This window comes from Dermatophagoides pteronyssinus, unplaced genomic scaffold (assembly GCF_027571235.1).
Source record: "Dermatophagoides pteronyssinus isolate colony J.1.1.1.1 unplaced genomic scaffold, Derpt_VIB-CSIC_2022.12 sq0016, whole genome shotgun sequence".
NCBI classification, from domain to species: Eukaryota; Metazoa; Arthropoda; class Arachnida; order Sarcoptiformes; family Pyroglyphidae; genus Dermatophagoides; species Dermatophagoides pteronyssinus.
The window spans coordinates 109743-133824 of record NW_027461540.1 but is presented as its reverse complement, the minus strand read 5'-3'; the positions used below and the strand labels follow the sequence as shown (position 1 = coordinate 133824).

The 24082-nt window shown below is 30.9% G+C and overlaps 4 protein-coding genes and 1 long non-coding RNA gene across 7 annotated transcripts; 2 read left to right on the top strand and 3 right to left on the bottom strand.

Annotated features, from left to right (window-relative positions):
- Positions 1-7: 7 nt before the first annotated feature.
- On the bottom strand, positions 8-3847 carry LOC113792703 (vitellogenin receptor Yl-like). Its single transcript, XM_027342617.2, has 3 exons — positions 3626-3847; positions 424-3541; positions 8-354 (listed from the first exon to the last, which is right to left on the bottom strand). The coding sequence occupies exons 1-3, from the start codon at positions 3681-3683 to the stop codon at positions 120-122; spliced, it is 3411 nt and encodes a 1136-aa protein (XP_027198418.2). The 5' UTR covers positions 3684-3847; the 3' UTR covers positions 8-119.
- A 5243-nt stretch (positions 3848-9090) lies between these two features.
- On the top strand, positions 9091-13712 carry fax (failed axon connections). Of its 3 annotated transcripts, none has more exons than XM_075822324.1 (7): positions 9091-9517; positions 10919-11330; positions 11413-11615; positions 12209-12341; positions 12402-12539; positions 12598-12855; positions 12920-13712. In XM_075822324.1, the coding sequence occupies exons 2-7, from the start codon at positions 11025-11027 to the stop codon at positions 13160-13162; spliced, it is 1281 nt and encodes a 426-aa protein (XP_075678439.1). In that variant the 5' UTR covers positions 9091-9517; positions 10919-11024; the 3' UTR covers positions 13163-13712. The 3 variants fall into 3 exon arrangements, with proteins under 3 accessions (XP_075678439.1, XP_027198430.2, XP_027198431.2); XM_027342629.2 differs by having other exon boundaries at positions 12598-12861; XM_027342630.2 differs by lacking the exon at positions 9091-9517 and adding an exon at positions 10541-10689 and having other exon boundaries at positions 12598-12861.
- On the bottom strand, positions 12720-18232 carry LOC142645635 (uncharacterized). The gene is made up of 2 exons (XR_012846721.1): positions 16528-18232; positions 12720-12915 (listed from the first exon to the last, which is right to left on the bottom strand). It is a non-coding gene; the product is annotated as an uncharacterized LOC142645635 (long non-coding RNA).
- On the top strand, positions 13964-22485 carry LOC142644815 (WD repeat-containing protein 47). Its single transcript, XM_075822323.1, has 4 exons — positions 13964-16106; positions 21024-21322; positions 21396-21470; positions 21539-22485. Exons 1-4 carry the CDS (start codon positions 14127-14129, stop codon positions 22341-22343), a joined length of 3159 nt encoding a protein of 1052 aa, XP_075678438.1. The 5' UTR covers positions 13964-14126; the 3' UTR covers positions 22344-22485.
- LOC113792712 (N(G),N(G)-dimethylarginine dimethylaminohydrolase 1) lies at positions 22486-24039 on the bottom strand. The gene is made up of 5 exons (XM_075822325.1): positions 23882-24039; positions 23411-23691; positions 23055-23354; positions 22902-22992; positions 22486-22838 (listed from the first exon to the last, which is right to left on the bottom strand). Exons 2-5 carry the CDS (start codon positions 23678-23680, stop codon positions 22678-22680), a joined length of 822 nt encoding a protein of 273 aa, XP_075678440.1. The 5' UTR covers positions 23681-23691; positions 23882-24039; the 3' UTR covers positions 22486-22677.
- Positions 24040-24082: the final 43 nt, after the last annotated feature.

Sequence of the window (24082 nt, the reverse complement as noted above, 5' to 3'; positions counted from 1 at the left end):
AAGAACGTATTTTAAAAACTTTATTTTTATTATTGACAAATATAATCCGATTTAATGAATATGAAAAATTTATAACAAAGATAATTTTTTAAAAAAAGAAGATAATTTCAACATGATTATCATATTAATAAATCATTATCCATATTATTGTTGTTGTTATTCTTTAGATTACCATGATGATCTAGTTGATAATTTGGATTGGAAAAAAAACGAACTTGACCGGAACGAACGGAATTTTTATTACTTTCTTCATCATCATCATCGATTGTATCGAGTGTTTGTCGGTGTTGTTGTTGTTGACGATGAATGACTAGATTGACCAGAGAATTTATTCGGGGAACCGGTAGTACATTTCTATATTATAATGGTGCAAAAGAACCAAAAAGTTATTCAAAGAAAACAAACAAAAAAAACATTACTTACAATTTAACACAAAGCAAAATGGAAACAGTAACCATACATAAAGCTATGAACCAAAGATATGGAGAATTTCGTTGCAAAAATGTTGGCGAATCATTCGATAATGATTGTTGTTCGCTTTGTGATTCTTCAGCTGATTTTTGATCATTGGTCGGGGTCGTTGTGTTTGTCGTTGTTGAATTTGTATCCGAATCAATCCATTGATCAAAAATACTATCTTTTTGTTTGGAAATAATAAAATCAAAAATATCTTCCAGATTGATAACATGAACAATTGGTTTGGTAATTTTAGAATCCAATGAATGATTTCGTTGACAAGTATGACCATTATCTTGGCTATCAAAACCACGATTACATTGACAAATTGGACCCGTTCTTCCGATGAGACAAATATGATGACAAGAATTATTCATACCGCCATCATCAGTACGACAATAATCATAAAGTTTAGTATGTTTAAAACCCGAAATAACTTTGAGTTCATCATTATTTACATTTGAATATGGTAATTTTTTTGATTCAATTCGTTTGTTCGTTGTTGATGTTGATGATGATTGAAGATCAGTCCAATATAAACGTGGTGATTCGGCATTAGTCCAATAAAGGGTTGAATTAAGAAGAGCCATTGATTGTACAGTGTTGACATGATTTTCAAGAAATTTTTTCGGTTCCAAATGACTTTGTTGATGGCCGTGATGGTGATGGTCAAGTTCGATAATATCGATTCTTTCCAGTACAGGATCACCCAAAATCAGTTGTTCTTTGAATGGATAAACCAATAATGCAAATGGAAAACCTTGTTTCGAACGTAACAGACTTCGTACGAATTGACCATCCATAGTTAACATTAAAATTTGGGCATTTTTTGATTTAAGACCAACATAAATTGTTTTGGTCAATGCATTAATGGCCATCGATACTGGTTGATCAAGTTTATCATTCAAAATTGCACGATAACCTTTTTGAATGCTAACCACTTCCATCGATCCTTTGATCATATCAACCCAATAAAGATTATTGCTATTTATTTCGAATGTTAAACCGAAAACACCACTCAGATCATCATCAACCATAGTATGATAAATAAATTCCGGTTCCATTCGGGCACGAACAATACGATCACGTAAACGATCATATAGATAAAATTCGGATATTTCATAATTATAAGCCAAATCATTGATTAAAAATACAGATGGTATCATTGGAATCAGTTCGAATGGTTCATTATCAACGGAATCTGGATAAAATTTATATAAACGTGATCCAGTATTAATGATGAGAAAATTATCCGAACGACTCATACATGTTCGATTATCATTTGACAAGTACATGTGATCTGGACAACGGCAGGTAAATGTTTCATTTGTACGACTTAGACAAATATGCGAACAAGGATTATGACGATGATGAAGACATGGGTCAGATTTAGCCATCGACGATGATGATGATAATGGTGGTTGACGTAATGGATGATATAAAGTCATACCATATAAACCTCGTCGTTTACTTATGGTTGGTTGAAAGATGTTCGATTGTTCATGGCAATGAATTTTTTGACATCCAAATAATTTCTTTGCAATCCAATCAGTCCAATAAAGTTGATCTTCAAATACGATCATTGAATATGGTTGACGAATAAAATCTTCGTGTACAATACGACGCGTTTCAATATCGAAATCATAATATTCAATTGAACCGGTTTTACCATCACACCAATACAGACGATTCATTTCCTGGTCATAAACAATATCATTTGGCCATTGAACATCGGTAAATAATCTTGTTTGTTCCGTTCCATCAAGCAATGATTCATAAATACCACCTTGACGATCATGCCATTGTGTCCAATATAAACGATACCGAGAACGTACAACAACAATTCCACGTGGTGATGGTAGATTTTCAATCAATGTTGAACAAATTAATGTTTGAGTATTACAAACAACAATACGTTCACGATTTGCTTCAGTCATATAAAGATTATTTGCCAACCAATCCAACGAAATACCTTCAATTTGACTTTTAATATCATGAAAAAGACGTCGGTTTTGTTCACTGGATACAGGATATTCTTGAACACGACCATCAATTGGTATTTCATAAACGGATGAAAATAATGATTCATTATGAAATACAGAATAATATAATCGTCCATCACTAATCGATAGTTCCAGATCGATTATTGTTGATGGATCATATTCATTCAATGTTATAACGGGAAATATTATTTTATTACGTAAATCATAACCATGTATATCATTACCAGTGGAAAAATATAATATTGGTGATTGTTTACCATTAGCCACACATGTTCGGTTATCAATCAGATGATAATCGTCTAAACAATCACATCGATAATTACCAACGAGATTAATACAAAGTTGACTACAAAGATTCAATTGTTTTTGTTGTGAACATTCATCAAAATCTTTACATTGATGACCATCATTTTGTAATTCAAAACCAGGTGGACACGAGCATTTTGGTTGTTGGGTATGTTCATCAATCAAACATTGATGTGAACATTTTTTATCTTGACATTTTTTTGCATGACAATTTTGTTGTTCATCATCACCATCGGGGCAATCTGGTTTACCATCACAAACCAATTCATATGCAATACATAGACCATTAGATTGACAACGATAACGATCATGTAATTTATCACATATCATATCTTCATTTGGATCATGGATCTGGGAACAATTTGATTCATCCGAATGATCCATACAATCATTAACACCATCACAAACCCATTTTGGTGGTATACATTCGAAAGATGTGACGCATCGAAAATCAAAACGACAATCAATCAATGGATTTTTTGCTGTACAATTTGCTTCATCAGCATTATTCGAACATTCACTTTGACCATCACAAACCCAACGTTGTGGTATACAATTACCAACCGCATCGTTACATGCAAATTCATGTGATGGACATGGTAAATGTTGTTGTACAGCATTAGCATTAGTAATATTTTCAACGGAATTACATGATAATTCATCATGATAATTACCACAGTCATTATCACCATCACAAATAAATAATGGTGCTATACATTTTCCATTACCACAATCAAAAAATGAATCATGACATGCTATTGAATCGGATGATGAACCTATGTTTTTGGGAAACAAAATAATAATGGAGATTATCAGATTAATCGAATTTCAGTGATAAAACAAAAACATTATGGGCTTACTTAATTCTATTAACGACAATGATAATAATATCCCGATTGATAACTTTATCACCATCATTTTTAAAAAGGTGATTTTTTTTGTAATAATGATTAATTATAATTAATCACGTTGATAAAACTTGGAAAAAAATTATAAAACCGAAATATGCAAATACTTTTATTTATAAGAGATGTGTGGGAAACAATTTTTCAAAAAAACCAAACAACAAAAAGCTAACCGACAATAAATGAAGAAATTTTTTTTCTTTTTCGCCAAAATCAATAAGTTTTTATAAGTTTTTTTTCTTGTTTCTTTCTTCTTGGTGTCACCTCTGTGATCAATGAATTTGACAATTAATCAAAATTTGGTCACAATTTTACAAACAAAAATTACGGTCAAAAAATTGAAGAAACCAGGGACATTATCAAATTCAAGTTTTTTTTAATTTGTTTGTTTGAATTTGACTCGATGCGTCGTTAATTTCTTCGCCTATCTTTCGGTCGAACGTTTTTTTCTGGTTTTGTTTATTTTATTCTTCATCATCATCACCATTGATAATTTACTTTTTTCTTTTCTTAAACTTTTAATCATCATCATCCTTAATGATGATTATAATAGCCAGCCAACGAAAAAAAAATGGCAGCCAAAATATATCAAATTTCCCGAAAAACAAACAAAACAAAAAAGAAATCTTCAAATTGATAAAAATCAAAATCCTTTTTTTTCAATTCGTTCATTGGAAAAATGATAAGATTTTTTATTTTTTTTTTATTTCGCAAATGGATTCGAAATTTTTTGAGCGAAAAAAATGGCTATAATATTCCTTTGGCGGAAAAATGGAAATCATTGAAAACAAACCAAAACCAACAATATATTTAGGTTAGGTTAGGTTGGGTTGGGTGTTTACCAGCCAAAAAAAGAAAAAACATCAAAAAAAAAATCAATCAATTAAATTCAATCAAAAATCATCAAGTTTTTTTTCTCTGTGTATTTCCGCTCAAAATGTTTTTTTTTCTTTCCTGGTTTTTTCATTTGATAATGATGATGATGACAACGACGATGTCAATGATGGCTGTCAAGTACTTATTTCCGATTTTTTCATCATCATTTCTGTTTTTGGCTTTTTAGCGATCCGATTTTGATTTTGTTTTGATGTTGATTTGGTTGTTGATCATCATTTAGGAAAACTGAAAAAAAAATCTCTAAACAAACGGAAATGGAATGTGAAAACAAATTTTGCAAAACAAATTAACTAACCGGTTAATTGATTGATTTGATTTGATTTTGCCAAACATTTAATCAATTTGATTTGATTGGATTATTAATCAATTTTTTCTCGCTAATCGATCTGGCTGGTTGGTTGGTTGGTTGTTGTTTGTCGATGTTGACATTATCATCATCATTATGATTACGAATCAAGGAAGTTTAGCATTTCATAACATTAGGTTTTCAGGTGTGTGTGTGTTATGTTTATTGGAATGTTTATGTTTAACTAACTAAAGGGAAGAAAATCAATATTTGATCGATTATCGAATTGGATTTTTATGCTTTTTTCGGTTTGATTTGTTGTTGTTAATTTGGTTTGTTTGGCATTTGACAAACACGACATTCTTTCATGACTGATAAGATATAGAATTTTGTTGTTGTTGTTGTTATTGTTTCATTTTGATCGGAAATCGAATGAAATCAATCAATAAAATTAATTGATTGATTGCATCCATTTGATCTAATTACAATTAATCAAATGTTATTGACAATCATATATTTCCTATAGACTTTTTTTTTATTACCTTGATGATTACACAATCGATGCAATTAACAACATAAGAAATAAAGATGCCACAAATGGAAAAAATCTTATTTATATCTATGTGTGTGTGTATTTTGTTTATTCAAGTGTCGTAAGACGTTGTTAGTGTTGTTAATGGTGGTAGTGTGTTAAAAATCACAAGATAATCATAATAATGGTTTGTTGTCAACAACAACAACAACAAACAAACAAGCATCACCAATATAGGAAACAAAACAAAACTGTCATTAATTAAGACACTTTAGAAAAAAAAAGTCTTAAGTGTGGTGATGATGTCTTTTTTCCATTTGGTAATTTTGATGATGGCGATGATGATTATGTCATACAAATTTCTTGGCCAAACATAAAACATTACAACATTATTATCATTTTTATGATTTTCGAGGATGATTTCTTCGTCGTCCATTTTTCACCGAAAATGGTCAAATTATTATTATGATAATGTCATTTGTAAATCTTCCAAAATGATCTTTATTCATTCATCGTTTTATTGATGGTGGTTTTCCTCGTTTCAAAGATCTAACCTTGTTTGTTTCGTTCGTTTGAATAGAACGACGATGACGACGATAATCATCTATGTTTTTTTATGACCTAGATGGTATAGCAACCATGATAATAAAAAATTTTTTGATTTGAAAAAAACCCTTTAACTTGGGAAATAAAAATTGAGAAAACTTCTTTTTTGAAAAAAAAACTAGTTCATCAAATGGGAAAAAACATTCGAAATGAGCATATTTTTTTGTTGTTGAAACTTGTCACAATCGATTAATCGACAATCGATTGTTTAATTATGATCTAATTATTATGATTTCCTTTTTCATCGATTGTGTGTTTGCTCACTCATTGTTTTCATTTTGATTCGATTTTTTTCTTATCAATTTTGTGATTGGTAATTTGTCAATGTCACACGATTATCATGGTGAAAAGGAATTTTTGGCCAAATCAAGACAAATAAAAATAAAAATATCCAAATCTCAAATGTCAATCGACAGATTTGGATATTTTTTTTTTGATTTGTAAATTTAGAAAAAAAATTATCAAAAATATCATCGTTATCGAATCTCATCGTTTGCCATTGCCCTTTTCCAAACATTCGAATATTCGAACGTTTCGAAACATTCGAAAATGATTTGTTGTTTTTGTTTGGTTTGTTTGGTTGTCGTTCAGATTTGATCGATAATCAAAATGTAAACACTGTATATATAAAAAAAACAACAATGTTTTTCTATTTGATCATTATCAAATATAAATCAATATCGAATCAATAATATCGAGAAACTGAATACTCGAATCAAATCAAATCATCGAATCAACACTCGTGAACACGATCCAGATCAACCATAAACAACAACAAACGATTAAAAATAACCTCCCTGTTTTTTTATTTTGATTCGGTACATTTCGCGATTCGAATCATAAAAAAAATCACCATAAGCTACTGCATGCGAAAAAAAATAACATTCACACAAATCGAAATATGCAAAAATATCAAATCAAATCAACAACAACAACAAACCAATAACACTGAAATTGGATAAAGAGAGGATCTCCCCTTCGTTCTCTCTCTCTCTTCGTTTTTCGTTGATGCGTCTTAATTTTCGAATGGTTACCCAAGTGAGTAAAGTCAAAGCAAGTAAGTAAGTCAATCTTCCATTATTATTATCATTATCAACAAGTTTTTGTTGAAATTTGTTTTTCTTTTTTCTTAGTTACAAAAATACATTTTTTTCCTTAACTTAACTTACATTGACAAACAAACAAACAAAATCAAGTTTGTTTGTTTGTTTGGGTGTTTGATCAATGATGATGTGATGATCACTGATGATGCATTACACTCATTTCTCTGTCACTATTTCAATATTGAGAAGAAAAAAAGTAAAAAAACCGAGATAAACAAATTTAGGGAACCTCTTCTTTTCATTGAAAAATCAGTTCATTTTTTAATTATCATTTTTTTATCGTTTTCAATCGAATATTATTATTATTTTATTTTTAGGATTTTCATTATCTTTTTGTCAGGGACCGGAAACTTTTACTATGGATACGGGTGATTTAATTGATTGATTGAATTTTTTTATTTTTGTTGATTTGTAAAAGAAATTCTTTAAATTTTTTCTTTTCCTTGGTTACAAACAACAACAAATCAACAACAACATCTGCTATAATCATCATGATGTAATCAATCAATCAATCGATTAAAACAGAGAAGGATTTCATTTTTTTTAACGCGTTCGCTACCAGCGTATATGCGTCGTTTATTTGCTGTAGTTCTATGTGTTTTTCGAAATCTCCGGTAGCGAACGCGTTAAGTTGATCGTTTTTTTTTAAATTTTTTAAATTCTATGGTTTAAGCGGATGGCGCCACTTATCCAAATTCAAATATTTGTGAAAAAAAATATAATTTTTATATTTGGGTAGGGTTCGTTTAATGTGTTTCAAATATGGTGCAATATATATTCACTCTATTCTATATTCAACCAAGCGTATATAGGATGAGTATGATTCATTCATTTCATTTCAGAGAGAGAGAGAGAGAGAGAGAGTATAGCAAGCAGGCAATAAGTAACTGAGAGAAGTGTAACAATCAATGAAAAAACATACAGGGTAACGGAAATGATATTAAATAGAGATGATTATCAAATTCGGTATATGGTGTGTGTGTGTAAATGAGCAATTCAAAAAAAAGAGTAGAAAAACAATAGAGTGCAATGTGCTCAATACACACATTCAAAGAAAAATAAAATAACTGAACATCATGGAGAGAGAGAGAGAGATTTTTTCTGTTATAAATTTCATTGTGAAAAAATGGGCGCGTGCTTTTTTTTGTATCTGTGTGTGTTTCAATGCGTTTAGATTAATAGTTGGATGATCCATGATTGCCACTTATTTTTTTTCATTTTTTTTTAAATTCACTTTTCGAATCGAAAGAATGATGAATGATGAATCATCAAGTGATCAACAACATTGGTTGATGATTTTCTTTCGTTTTTCAAGATGTTTCTTGTTTTGATGGAAATTTTTATTAAATTTCATTACCTGAAATATAGGATGATTCAGGATCAATTTCCTCATTGGGTGGTTCTTTACCATTAGATAATCCATTAGACATTCTTAATTGAAAAATGGACACTTGTTTTTTATGGAAATAAAAAATTACGCCCAATTTCGAATCATGGTGGCGCTGTCATGCAATGATCCGAGTATGTTACATTTGAATAATTTTTTTGTCATTTGTGATTCGTTGTTTGATGACCACCCAATTTCATATTGAGAGAGTAAATATAAAGGGGGTAACAAAATGCAAGGGGAAGAATTTCATATATAACTAAAAAGGGGGATCAAAAAAAGGCTACGCCTGCCAACAACCAAAGTGATTATTAGCCTTATTGGAAAGATTGATATCGAGATGGTGATAGTGTGGTCCATCCATCCATACCATCGTCCACGATAATCACTACCACTACCTATTTAAACACCGCGGACAACCAAAAAACCAAAAAAAAACCGAATTGAAAAATAGCCGCGCTTGCGATTTGTTGGTAACCCGAGAGGAAGAGAGAATAATAAGACCAGAAGCATATGAGTAAGTGGTGGTAGTGGTGATAAGAGGGTGAGTCATATAGCAAAGTGAGTGAGAGAAAAAGACGACGACCGGAGAGAGAGAGAGAGAGAATATAAAGAGAAAAGTTTTGAAAAAAATTACATTCGCAAGCTCTCTTTTAGTCATTCGTTCATTCGATTTTTTGATTTTGTTTCTGATTTTGGTATTGATTTGACAAATTTTTTTTAAATTTCTTGAAAATCAAAATTTAAAAACTTTTCGGCTTAATTGCCGTGTTTTGTGTTTTTATTAGCAAAAAAAAAATTTCCAAAATATTGTGATCATCATTATCATCAACGGTTTTGACAACATTATCAACATTATTATCATCAAGAATTATCATCATTAAAAAAATTATTATTTTTCTTGACCACAACATTGACCGGCTTTTATTCGTTCATGTGCTTTGTTTATTGGTGTATCTTCATTTGAAAAAAATATCCTTAGTTGAATAAAATTTTTACAAAAATAATTCAGAAAAAATATTTGTTCATTTGTTCGGTAAGTTTTTTGTTTCCCAATTTTTCAATGTTGATTTAATCAAAAAAAAACTCGTGGCCTCCAAATAAAAAACTTGACTTGACGACAATGTTTGATTATATAACCAAAAGATCGCAGAGTTCGTAGACTCCAATGATGATGATAATGACGGCGCGCGCGGCTATTTTGGCGTTTTTTATTTTTTAATTTTGTTCATTTGACTCCCATTTGCGCTGTGTGTGTCACCGATACGATATGTGCTGTGTGAATGCGAGTACCTCGCCCATATGGCCACCAAAAAAATATCCACTGGGAATCTCTCTCTCTCTCTCTCTCTCTCTCTCTCTCTCTCTCTCTCTCTCTCTATATCCATGATGATCATCAATTGATCATGATCATCATTAAATAATGAGAAAAGCAGAGTTGTCTGGTTGGTTTTTCCAACAACAATATTTGCATTTTTTAATACCCGAATTGCCGCCATTTTGGCCGATAATGGTTGTTGGTAATGGTGGTGGTGGTAGCCAAAGCTGCTGCTAGTTCGGTATGCGTCATCATCATCATCATATTGAATCGAATAGAAAATAGGGATAGGGCAACGAAATTTTTTTTTGAAACAGAGATGATGATGATGAAACAACCCGAATATACATTTTTTTTGCCCTTTTCATTATCAATATTCTTTACATTGAATAATGCTGCTAGGTTTTTTATGGGAAAAAAATACCGCATTGCGTTGCAAAACAGAGAAATTTCAACCTCCCTCCGCTCTTGAAATATAACCAAAAAAAACTGGCTAACAGCATACACACAATGATTCATTTTGATAGGATTTGAATTTTTAGTCTTTTGTCCGGTGTGTGAATAGGAGAGTAGCATAGTGGAATAAGAAGAGTACATAGCCCCATAGCCATCATCATCATTATCACCATCTTGCTTCAAAGGAAAAGAAAATCTTATTCCTTATTTCGCGCTGTCTTCTGCCTACGTGTGTGTGTGCAGTAAATCTTGAGGTTTTTTGATTTTTTTTGAAAAAATCTCAACATCCGATCAAAAAACTAAAGATCATTGGCATTTGTTGGCGAAAAAAATAGATAAAAATTTTGTTATTTTGCCCGTTAAAAAATATATATCCATAATCCATCCATTTTTTTCATTTTGATTGTGTTACATCATTTGATAATATTGTGCTGGTAAGCATATAAAAATGATCGTGTGTGTTTGTTAATGTGGTGATCATTATCATCATTATCATTCCAAAAGACTTATCTTTTATGCCTTTATCCAAATAGAGCTGTGTTTGAGGATAAATATTTTTTTAGTAAAAGTTCAATAACTTTTTTGCTGTCAATATTTGAAAAATTGTCATTTTCATTCGATGTTTTTTCTCTTTTTTTCCTCGATATCTTTTTTCCTTTATAGAAAACAATACGTGGGTTATTCAAAGTAAATCTACAGGTTTTGTCAGGATTAAAAATCATCATCATTATTGTCTAAAAGAAAAGTCACTTGATAATCGACAAAAAAAATGACAACTACTGAAAACGAAACCAAAGTGGTTGAACCACAAGCAGGACAGAAAGATGAAACAATGAACGAAACGGTCGATTCAAAAAAATCTGATCAACCAGCAAATGAAACAAATAATTCAACACCATCATCACCGACGAAAAAAACTGAAACACTTAAACCGGCTATTACAGCACATAAAAAAGATTTTGAAAAAGATGTTGTCTATTTGTATCAATTCACACGATCGGCAACAATTCCATCATTGTCGGCCTGTTGTTTGAAAGTTGAAAATTGGCTTCGTATGTCCGGCATTCGTTATGAGGTAAGTTTTGTTTTTTATTTGCATTTTTTGATTAAAAAATGCTTAATATGGTTTTTTGTTTTGTCTTATTGTCTATGTGTAGAACGTTGATCATAAACTTCGTTTTAAATCCAAGAAAGGACAATTACCATTTGTAGAATTGAATGGCAAAGAGATTGAAGATTCGGATACAATTATAAAAGAATTGTCAAAATATTTTGATAAAGAATTAGATTTTGGTCTAACTGAAGAACAAAAAACAACTAGCCATGCATTTGTATCAATGTTGAATAATCATACTGGATGGTAAGTCATGTTTTAAAGATTGCCTTTATTGGTAAAATTGTTTAATTGAAAAACAAACTGATTCAATCTTGTCAGTCATTTAGTCATTTTTTTCAATTTAAAAAAGATTAAGATTTTTCCAACATTACGTAGGCGGGTCAGTTAATTTATTATGTTGAACAAATATTTAGCTTTGTGTGGTTTTTTTCCTTTTTTTTCTTTGGGATAAATTCTTTAGACATCCAATTGGATAGGTGATAGGTCTAGTGTGTGTGTGTAAATGTAGGAGCATGCGACAATTGAAATACAGGGAACCACTCCCAAAAGCAGAATAATAGTAAAATTGCGCCCTAGAAAAATTTCAAACATGTGCAAAACATGAATGGCGCATCATCAATCTCATGATGTGATTTGATTTGATGTGATGCACAGGCGCCCAATATTATGAAATGAATTTAAGAATGAAAAAAAGGTGTAGGCTTTTAGGTTTATATAGATCATCATTTTTTTGACATGCTAATGATTTTTATGAATATGAATTAAAAAATTTGTTTTTTCTCTTTCTGGTCATTTTCTTTGTGATTCCCCCTTTACCCTCCTCCTCGAAAAAACAGGATTGTTCGTTGGTGGCGTTACAATAATCCACGAGAATTTCTTGAAAGCGCTCAACTTGATATCAAGCGAACATTCAATTCACGCTTTCCCAATTCAATATTGAATTTTGTTTTCAAACTCGGATTCAAAAAGGTAATTGTGATTTTGATGTGATTGTGAATTGACTTGATTACATTTTATTTTGCAAAACAGCATCTCAGTGATTCAATAGGATTGGGACGTGGACGTTTTACATTGGAAGAGATTCAAGAATCGGCTAAAGAAGATATCAAAGCATTAAGCAATCTTCTTGGTAATAAAGAATATTTCTTTGGAAAAGAAGCACATTTGGTATGTTTATAATGTTTGATTAAATCAATAAGTTTTATGTTTTATCCATCATGATTAGCTTGATTGTGTTGCATTTGCACATTTGGCCCAATTTTTCTATGTACCATTTGCTGGTCTTAAAGAATGGATGGAAACCGAATCATCGAATCTGATCGGTTGGATGGATCGCATGAAAACAACTTATTGGCCTGATTGGGAAGAAATGTGCTCTTCATTAGAATTAAATACTCATCTTCCGAAAAAAGAAGTGCCAGCCGATCAAGCTGCCGCTGAACAACAACAAAATGCCGCCGATGAAGAATCGAAAAAGAAAAAGGTAAAGGTAAATCACATATTCGATTTTGGTAATTTGATTTAATCTAATTTGTTTGGTTTTCTAGGACGAAAAAAAGAAAAAGGAAAAGAAAGAGAAAAAAGATAAGAAAAAAGAAACGAACAAAGATAAATCGGATGAACAAGCAAAAGAAAATGCTGGTGGTGATGCCGCTAAAGATAAAGTTGAAGATGCGTCAAAAGAACCTGCTGCTGCAGCAGCAGCACCTGAACAACCAGCTAACAAACAAGATTCTGCTGCATCAAATGGTGGTGAAGCACCTAAAACCGAAGTGACTGCTTCAGAATAATTCAAACAAATGGCATCTTGTCTATCGTTTTTTTTTTCGTCTAAACCTAAACACACACACATCAAGTCATTTATCAACCAACCAAAATACAACAAAATTTTAATCTTTGAAAAATTGACAAACTTATCGTTCGTTTTTTCAACAAAAAAAGCCAAAATTTTTTTACGTTTTTAGTACAATTTTGAGACCCGCTTACACCGATTAACCATACAACCATCAAATCGTCGGATTCAAACAAACCAATCAATTTGCCATTGGCATTCCATATTATTTTTGTCGCATTTTTTCTTTCGTTCTTTTTTTAAACATTTTTAATTCTGATTGCTTTTTTGTAAATTTTTTTCGCTTTTTTTTTGTCTATTTCTATTTACAAATTCATTTCTATTTCCACCCATTTCACACACCATGATTGGCTTTTAATTTATTTTTTTAATTTTTCATTTCATTTAATTTCATTTTGCTAAACAACACAAATCACATAACTAACCATAAATAAAAATGTCACCATAAAAAACAACGGGAATTTTTTCCGGCTAAAAAATTTTTTCAACATTATTTAGTTAACAAACAAACAAACATTGCTCTCCATTTTTGCATTTCTTCTTTTCTTTTTTTATTATTAAATTCATGAAATATGTAATTTTTTGTTTCGAGATAAAAATAAAAAACATTTTTACAAAAAAAATTGATCAATTTTAATTTCGTGAAAAAAATAACCGAATTTCGGGAAACATCTACTTTTTGAATGGCCCCGGTGGTTTTTCCCAATATTGTTTTTTTTCTCTCTCTTGATTTTATTGCGGTTATTATTATTATTTTCACAAACGTTGGCCATGAATTTTGTATTTGTTCTCGATTGATTGATTGATTGATTGTGATCACTGTGTACATATGATAATCACAACACCAACATTATGGTATCGTCTGCTGGCCATCATCTAACATTGAAATAAACGATGAAAAAATGTTATGTATTCGTGAAGAAGATACTATACGTTTGATCATTGAATTTCTATCGAATCGTGAATTATGTATAACACAATTGAATTTAGAACGTGAAACTGGCGTTTATAATTGCGATTTCAATGATGATTTAATCTTTTTACGACAACTCATTCTGGATGGTCAATGGAATGATGTATTGGAATTTGTATCACCACTGGAATCATTTGAATCATTTTCAACAAAACGTTTTCATTTTATAATTTACAAACATAAATATATTGAATTATTATGTATCCGATCGGAAGCAGGACAACCATATCAAACAACAATTGAAATTGCCATTCCGGAAATAATCGATTGTTTAGATCGATTGAATCGATATTGTACAAATGATAATGATCGTAATGAATATAATCATTTAAATTCACTGTTGACCATACCGAATCTGCAAGATGATAATGAACTGAAGAATTGGAATCCAAATAGTTGGCGTTTAAAATGTTTTAATGATATTTTACCATTAGTCGAACGATTTATGCAATCATCAAATAATGATGATGGTAACTTGGGCAAATCCAATGACCAACAACAACAACAAATTGCCAAAAATGATCGCCTTATGGATTTGATATTCAAAGGTTTACTGTATGAATTATGTTTGAATACAGTGATGAAACGTTTACAGCAACAACAACAATCTGAAACATTCGAGCCAAATATATTCAATGGAATCAACCATCATGGTGATAATAATCAATGGAAATGGCTAAATTTGAATCAATTTTTCGCAAAAATTCCAATCGAATATCTACATCAAATGATCGATAGTGATGATGGTGATGGTCGACATTCGAAAATCGAAAATCATAATCATTGTTCAATAGCAAAACACGAAAAACCGGAATTAATTGCATCATGGTCGGAAATGATATTTTCCGCACCGATAAAACCGAAAATTTTTCCGCATATCGATGTTCCTTATACCCGGTTAAAAGCAACCGATCTAATGTCCAAATCATTAACAGCTAGTCTAATGCATCATTCGAATACAAAAGATTTGATGACAATGTCTGTTTGTGATATTGCACGGTTTACTCGTTCAACATTATTGGAAACAGGATTTCATTTGAAAAAATTTTCAAATAAACAACCAATCAATACAATCGAACAGCCATCGAAAACAATCGATACCGAATCGATGATCAGATCGATTGATCGATTATTTCAAGATAATAAACATCATCATAATAAAGATTTACCGTTGAAGATCAAAACATTAAAACATGATGATGATAATGATAATAATGGTTACTATGATCAAAATCATCAAATGGCAACAATCAGTGAAAAAGCAACACCGATCGATGATCAAATTGATTTATTAGCATTATCGAAGGCACCATCCGCTGTGACTGCAGCAGCAATCAATTTGATGCTTAATCCGAAAGGTCAGGATGATGATAAAACGAATAACGATAATGATAATGATGATGATGGCTTGATGGCTACTTCATATCTAAAAATATGGCAAAAAAGTAAATTGAATTCATCCACGGCAGCAACGAAGAAGAAAAAAATTATCATCGAAAACGAAAAAGGTGCCGCCACTACAATACGAAATAATAACCAACAGCATCAGCAGCAAAGATTTAATAAAAATACGGGCATCAAACATTCATCATCGACAACAACAACATTGGCCGAAAAATATCGAAAAGAATCGAATAAATTGGCTCGATCATCATCGGCAAAATCAACTACCAACAAGACGATCATGTCTAATGTTGATCGTAATAATAATTCGGAAACTAAACAACATTCGACGATAAATGCCAAAGGCCATATGATAATTGTTGATGATGATGAAAATTTGAAAACTGTTAATATCAATAACAACATCGATGATGATGATGATGATGACAAGCCCGCATCACTAACGACGACTGGCAAACTGGTTAATAAAGGTAGCAAAAATCTAAATAATAATCATCATATTGAGGTAGGTGAAACATGCAACACATAGTTGTTATTTTTATATTTTTATTGATTTTCAATTCAATTCGATTGAATATTGTTTGGTTGATTTGATTTCGGTAGTCTGTCTGATTGGAAAAAATCACGATTCTTATCAAAAGAAAGAAAGAAAAGGAGAAAAATCGATAAGGCTGGTTTGAAATTGGAAATTTTGAATTTTTCCCATATGCAAAATTCGTGAATTGAATTTGATTGATTTTTTCGTACATAAAACAAACAAACATTTGTCGAATCAAGAGACTTTCCATTTTTTCTTCATTTCATGATGATGATTCAAACGGAACAACAATGGAACAATCAATTTTTTTGTTTCATTAATAAAATTGAAAGTTACGCACGACATTTGAATCATCATTTTGAATGATGATATTGATGACCGTACCTACCTGTTTGTTTTATTAATTTTTTTATGGATGCGCACATGTGGAATGATAATAATGATAACAATGACAATTGTTATTATTGTTTGAAAAAAAAGTTGACCATGAACATCATTATTATTGATATTATTAATTATGGAATCTTTCAAACAAAAAAAAAGAAGAATGAAAACATTTGGTCAGGAATATATGTAGAAAATGTCTTCTTTTTCTGTTGTCTCCTCTTTCTCTCTATATTCATTTGAATTGATTGGTTAGTTTGAACTTAATGAATGTTTGTTTGTTTGGTTGGTTGATGGAATATAAAATCATGAAAACATTTTCATTTTCAAAGTTTTGTTGTGTTTTGCCAAAAAATAATAAGAACATCGTTATCATTATTGAATTGATAAGATTTGATTTTTGTTTTCTGGTTGTGAAACAATTGTTTTTCATTCATTCCGAATTTAACATTCGACTTTGATTCCATTTTTTTCTGTTGTTTGATAAAAATCAAATCGAATCAAAAATGTCAGCCGCATCATCATCACGTCGACCATTTTGTCCAATTCATAATCCACGACCATCATCGGTCGTCAACAAACAAAGTAGCATAATGTCGTCGTCGAAAAGATATGATGATCATTCGAATTTGTCATCATCATTATCATTACCAATATCGTCATCGATTCCATCACCAATAATGTGGTCATCATCAACATCGACATCACCATCACCAATATCATCACCGAATTTATCCCAACCATTCATTCATCATTTTCGTATTTGTCCAATGCGTGAACATTTAAATCTAATGATCAACAGTAGTAATAGAAAAATATTTGATCGTAATTGTCAATCATCACCATCATCGTTAAATCGTTTGTTAAGTCAATCTGCACTTTCATTACGTTCATGTCATGTGAGTTAAACTTTTTTCGAAAAAAATTTTAGTCAATGGAAATTAGCATTAATTTGTAATGTTTGCTTTTCAAATGGATCGTTGTGGAATGTATTAGTAGATCACCCACGCTACCATCATCAGCAGAGAAAAAATGTTAATCCCTATCATTTGTGGTGGTGGTTGTTTCGAGGTTTTTTTCTATGTTTTGAACAAAAAAATTTGTCCCTTTTTTCTTCAATGAATATCCAATGTGTTCAAATATCAATTGAATCAAGGTCAAAGCGTTGTTTTTTGTTAAAGATTTCCACCTGCCTCAAATGATGTTGCAGGTTTTGTTTTTTTTAAATGAATCCAATAGTGAAGAGAATCCCCTAATCATCACACCGAAAAAGACAGAAAGAAAGAAAGAAAAGGGTATCGAACCAAGTCTGGTTTTAGCATGATAATCAAATGATTTTCACAAATTTCTTCTCTACCATATAACCCTCTCTATGGTTCAGAAAGAAAAACCTGTTCTTCATAATGCAATGAAATCTTTCAGAAAGAAAGAATCAAACAACAATAAAATGAAAATCTACATACATGGCAATATGATGGTGGTGGTCAGATATTGTTTGAAGCGTGCGTTGGCCGTGCATTTTTCTGATATCCAGGCGCCATTATAATTGAACAAATCAAAAATCAATACACACAATCTATCTACCTACCTACCAAATATTTTTTTCGTTTCGTTTTTTTGAAAATTCGTGTAGGCACATGAATAAAAAAAAGTAGTTTTCCCCATTTTCTTTCCGATTACCCCCTTTATTTTTATTTATTTTCGATTGAAAAAAAGCAACAACGAAAACAACAAGTGTATCTACGCTTGATTCACTTGACTGATTGACTGAATTCCATTGCTTTTTATGGGCAAAAAAAAATGAAAGCGAAAAAAAAAGGTATAGGTGTTTTTGGCTGTTTGTTTGTTTGTTTTTGAAAAAAAATTTCACGAAAAAACTGATTTGAACTTAATGAATGTCTAATATGTACCCGATTCTTTTTATTGGATGAATTAAATAACCGTAAACATAGCGTTAGTGCAGTATATTTTCAATGAAAATGACGATAAAATAAAATTGATTTAAATCGATGACATTGTGTGTGTGTGTGATAAACAACAACAGTTTTTTTTGGTTGTCATCCTTGTTTTTTAAAATGTTTGTTCAAATCAATCAAAAAAATCAAAATGCCAAATGAAAAATGAGCAAAAAAACATATGGGATTTTTTATTTTGATTTTTTCTGATTTTTGATTTCTGGTTGCCTCTTTCTGATCACCAGGTTATTATTATTTATGGAGTTTTTTGGTTGTTGTTGATATTCTGATTGACCCAAATTAAAATCTTATTTCAAAAAACTTTTCTAATTAACGAATAATGCAATCTATTGTGGATAGATTGTTTCATCAACAGCAACAACAACAAAATCAGCCAAAGGTATTCTCTTTTAATTACCTGAATATTTGAAGAAAACGTTAATTTTTCTTTAAAATTCAACATTTTTTTCACCTTCATTTTTCTTTACACTTTTCATTTCGTTCGTTTTTTGTTTGTTTGCTTATAAGCATCATGTCTACTTGTGTTTGCTTAATTGACTTTCAATTAGGTATAAAGATAAATAGTCAGCCATTTTGGTTTGAATGATGATGATGATGATTTTGTCAAGTGTTTGCTATGTGTGTGTCCACAAGGCGTAAACGAAACAATTGAAAAGAATTGTCCAACAACAACAACAAAGTGATGGCTAAAAATATAAACCTGGAAACAAGCAAAATATTTTTTCCATTTCATTGCATAGGAATGTCACCTACGCAAAAACTTTTAAAATAAATTTAATTACTATTGCTGTTACTTGCTTGCTGCTTGAACTTGGTTTTTTTTTATTTATATTCATGTTTTTAGCTTTCTTTCCTGTTCAGCTTCTTTCTTACCTGTTCTTATTACCTCTTCATCTTGTTGTTGATTTCAGGGTTTTTTTTATACTTTTCACTTTTCTTCTTAACTAACTAACCAGTGGTGTGTGTGTGTAGGTAAAATCACCATCATTCCGATGCTATATAAATTCTTTGAATTCGTTGAGGATTAAATTTTGTCGAAGCCAAGTGTTAAAGTGTGTTTTTTTGATTGTGAATTTTTCTCTGTTTATTTTTCCATTGTTTTTTTTTTTTGTTTTGGTAAAAATGAATCGATCATGTGGTATTGTTGGTGATCGATGGTCAAATTATGATAAATATTCCACAACAACAAAATCCTTATCACGTCCATCATTCAAATTACGTTCAAAATCACCAATGTATCGTTCAAATTCATCGCTATCACGATCATCATCAACATCAAATCTAAAAATAGATGATGATTATTTTAACGCATTGAATAAAAGTCTTGGTGCACATGATACTAGTTTTTTGGAAGAAGATGTTGATGATTCCGGTTCTTTAAACGGTGGTGGTGGCCATGGTGGTGATAATTATCGTTATAATTCACTTCAACGACCATCATCAGCATCGGCTAGACGTAATCGTTATCAAAGTGGTGGTGGGGATGGTGGTGCAACAACAGATAGTAAATATCGTTATGGCACAGGAAAAACCTATGGATCATATGATAATGATTTAAATAATAATAATAATTATCCAACATCAACCGGTTTTTCAACGACAACACGGGTAATCAAAGGTCATAAAGGTGTTTCATATGATGATTCAGATTCTGAACCAGAATTAGAACCTTATTCTTCATATAAATATAGTAGTAGTTTGAAAACAATACCAACGACAACAAAGAATATAGGTGGTGGTGATAAATATCGTCTATTTGATGATGATTATGGTAATACTGATGATATTAGTGATGGTGGTAATGAATCAGATGAAAGTATGAATGAATATCTTAATTGTAAATCATTCTATCCGGATAATCTTTCTCAATCAAAATTGTTTGTAAGTTGCCAATGAAAAACAAAAAATGTTTCATTTTTCTAGCGTTAAGTTAGTTTTTTGAATCGTAATTTATCTTGTTTTTTTCCCATTTGGTATTCGTCTAGTGATGATCAAGATTTTCAAAGAAAGAAAGAAAAATAACTGTCATAAATTATTATTATCATCACATACTTTTTTTGTTTACATCCCGAATTTCATCTTAAAATTGCAATTTTTTTTCGAAATACACCACACACACACTGATTACACAACAACATTGGAGTGAAGCGAAACAAGGTGTGATATATTTTCGTTTATTATTTATGAAAAAAATGATGATGATTAATCTGAATTTCCAATTTCAACACACTGTCATTCAATTAATATTTCACTTGTCGCAGAATAACATTCACTGACTTTTATTGATTATGGTTTCTTACTACTATCACATTCATTATCTCTCTTGATCTCGTTTTCTTTGGCTAACAATTTTGTTTCTTTTTTGTTGTTGATTATATAACATTCATCATGATCATCATCATGTTGATGGCTAAAAATAACCCAAATAATGTTTTTATGAATAATAATTTTGGCAAATGATTTTAATCGATGATTTTTTCTTCTTTTTTATTCAAATCAAAAAACCAACCAACCATACACACAGCATGGAATCCGTTCATCATCAACATTGTCCAATAATTCGGAACATCGACTGCTACTCAACAACAACAACAATCATCATCATCATGATTCATCATTCGATACATCACAACAGCAACCGGATGATAATATCATAAATTTTCAACCAAAAATTAAAATTCGTGATCAACAAGCAATCAGAACTGGTGAATTTCATCCAAATGGTCATTATTATGCGATTGGTTCAAATTCAAAATTATTAAGAATTTTTCATTATAAACCTTCTGCCGACAATGTTCAATCAGCAACGAATGAAGATCACAGGTTAGTGATTTGATTTTTTGATTTATGATTGATTTATTTGTAATTTGCATAATATTTTTTGTTTCATGTTTAGCATTCCAAATGATCAATTGATTGAACCGGTTGAATTGTTTGCACGATATAATTATCATAAAGGATCTATTTATTGGTTAGTAACCATTGGTTGATTGGTTGCTTATCTTTTTAACTTTTTTTTTCTTGTTTTGTTTTTGTCAGTTTAACATGGAATAAATTGGGAAATTTGTTGGCAACTGGTTCGAATGATAAAATGGTAAAAATATTACCATTCAATCAAGATGCAGATGATTTATTATCACCGGTAACTAATGAAATTAATATCAATACACATGATGGTACTGTACGTGATCTTTGTTTTATGGACGATTTAACAAATGGTTCAAGTCTACTTTTATCCGGTGGTTCGGGTGATTGTAAAGTTTATATTACTGATTGTGAAACTGGTCAAACTTTTTTAAGTCTTTCTGGTCATTCTGGTCCGATTTTATCATTATATACATGGGGTGGTGCTATGTTTGTTTCTGGATCCCAAGATCGTACTATACGATTTTGGGATCTACGTACAAATAGCTGTATAAATTTTGTAACATGTCCAACAATTTCAAGACAAAAACCCGGTGGTGCTGTTGCGGCTGTTTGTGTCGATCCATCCGGTAAACTACTAGTATCTGGTCATGAAGATTCTACTTGTATGCTTTATGATATTCGCGGTGGTAGAGTTATACAAACATTTCATCCACATCATTCGGATATTCGTACCATTCGTTTTAGTAATCAAGCATATTATCTACTAACTGGTGGTTATGATAATCGAATCGTATTGACTGATCTACAAGGTGATCTAACACAACCATTACAAAGTATACAAGTTGCTAATCATGATGATAAAGTTATACAATGTCGTTGGCATCCGAATGAATTTTCATTTATAACAACAAGTGCTGATCGTTCGGCTATTATATGGACATTACCTGATTATAATGGTGATAATACGAAAGTTTGATTTACTGAACACACACACTTAACACGAACAAAAAAAAAAAAATACAAACATTTTATTAATTATATAATAATAATAATTCATTGTAATAAAATTGTAAAATCATTTTTTAAATAAACAATTTATATTTTATGGGCTTTTTCAATTACAATTTCGTTTGATCATCAAAGGGTTAATAAGATAGAGTGGGGGAAGGAGAATACTTTTTTCAATTTAGATAGTGGGGGGAATGTTTACTTGATTAATACTTGATTTGTTTTTCATTTTTGGAAATTGAAAATTGAATTTGGAAATGCAATTTGTTGTTGCGAATATTATCGATTGATTGAATCTCGAATCAAACAACTGTATGATGGGGACGACTTTTTTTAACCAAAATACATAATGAACTTAATGTACCTTGTGATTTACATAATTCAAATACTGATGTTTCGGTACGTTTATAATCGACTTTATTTTCAAATATTGCAACACTTTGTGGAAATTCTGAACGATGAACTAGACGATAATTGAAAATTGTAAATCAATGAAAGTGATGATCGATTCGAAATATACACTTACTTAATGTTCCATTTATATAAAGAACGTTGGCAGATTCATTATCATTGACAGTAATTGTTGTATATGGAAATGATGCTTCAGAAGCAATACGCTACCATTTGGATAAAATTCATTCATCAAACAAAATCATTTTCAAGAACAAAAAAAACTTACACGTAAAATTTCCTGTGCTTCTAGCGTAGAACTAACCGCAAGAATATCTGGACCAGCCATTGATACACAGGATTTTAAATGAAGAACTTTACGTGGAACATTGATTGGTGTTACATAGAATTCAGGAAATGCTGATGCAACTGCCAATGCACCACTAAGATTAGTACGTTGTGAAACACCGACAAATATTTCACGACCAGTGAATAGAATATCACCACCATCTAATTTGGCTTTGGGATCGGTTATTTCGATCATCGGTAGATTAAGCTCTTTACTTAGAATTGATCGTATAGTATCGACCTGGATCAATTTGATTGATTAAGTTTTTGTTTGTTTTCAAAACATCCAAACATTACCTCTTTGATTCGTGAAGGATGACCGGGACGACAAATCAATGCCGTACCATTAACAGTGAATGCAGTATCTTCAACATAAACACTATGCGGTAATTGTGGATCGGCAGGTAATTCAATAACATCCAAACCTAATGAACGTAATAATTTAGTAAAATGTTCATGTTCTTGTCGTGCTTGTTGAAGACTTGAGGGTGTTTCACAAAAATTATCCGGAACACGGGCAACAATTGCATGTGAATAACGACCAAATGATGATGCAAACATTTTCATAATTCAAACATCTAAAAATATTATGCAAAACAAAACTAACTAATTACAACAAAAAAACAAAACAAAAAACAGCATCGAAAATCTTGCGAACAGGTGTCCGATTTTGATTATGATTATAATGTGTGTGGTGGCCGTTATAAAATGAAAAATATAGGTTATGGGCGAACAAATACAAATTGTGAAGATCCTTTACATACTCACATAGCATTACACAAATGTATCCATCCAATGTATCAATCCCAAGAAGTTGCTGCTACTGCCAATGATCCACTACCGAAACAAAATAGAAATATCCAACGGCAACCACTGTGATATTCCCGACTATCATCATCATTATTATTATTATTATTTGCGAATAAACTATTTTAACCCTAATCAAATCCATTCGGGTTTAAATATTCG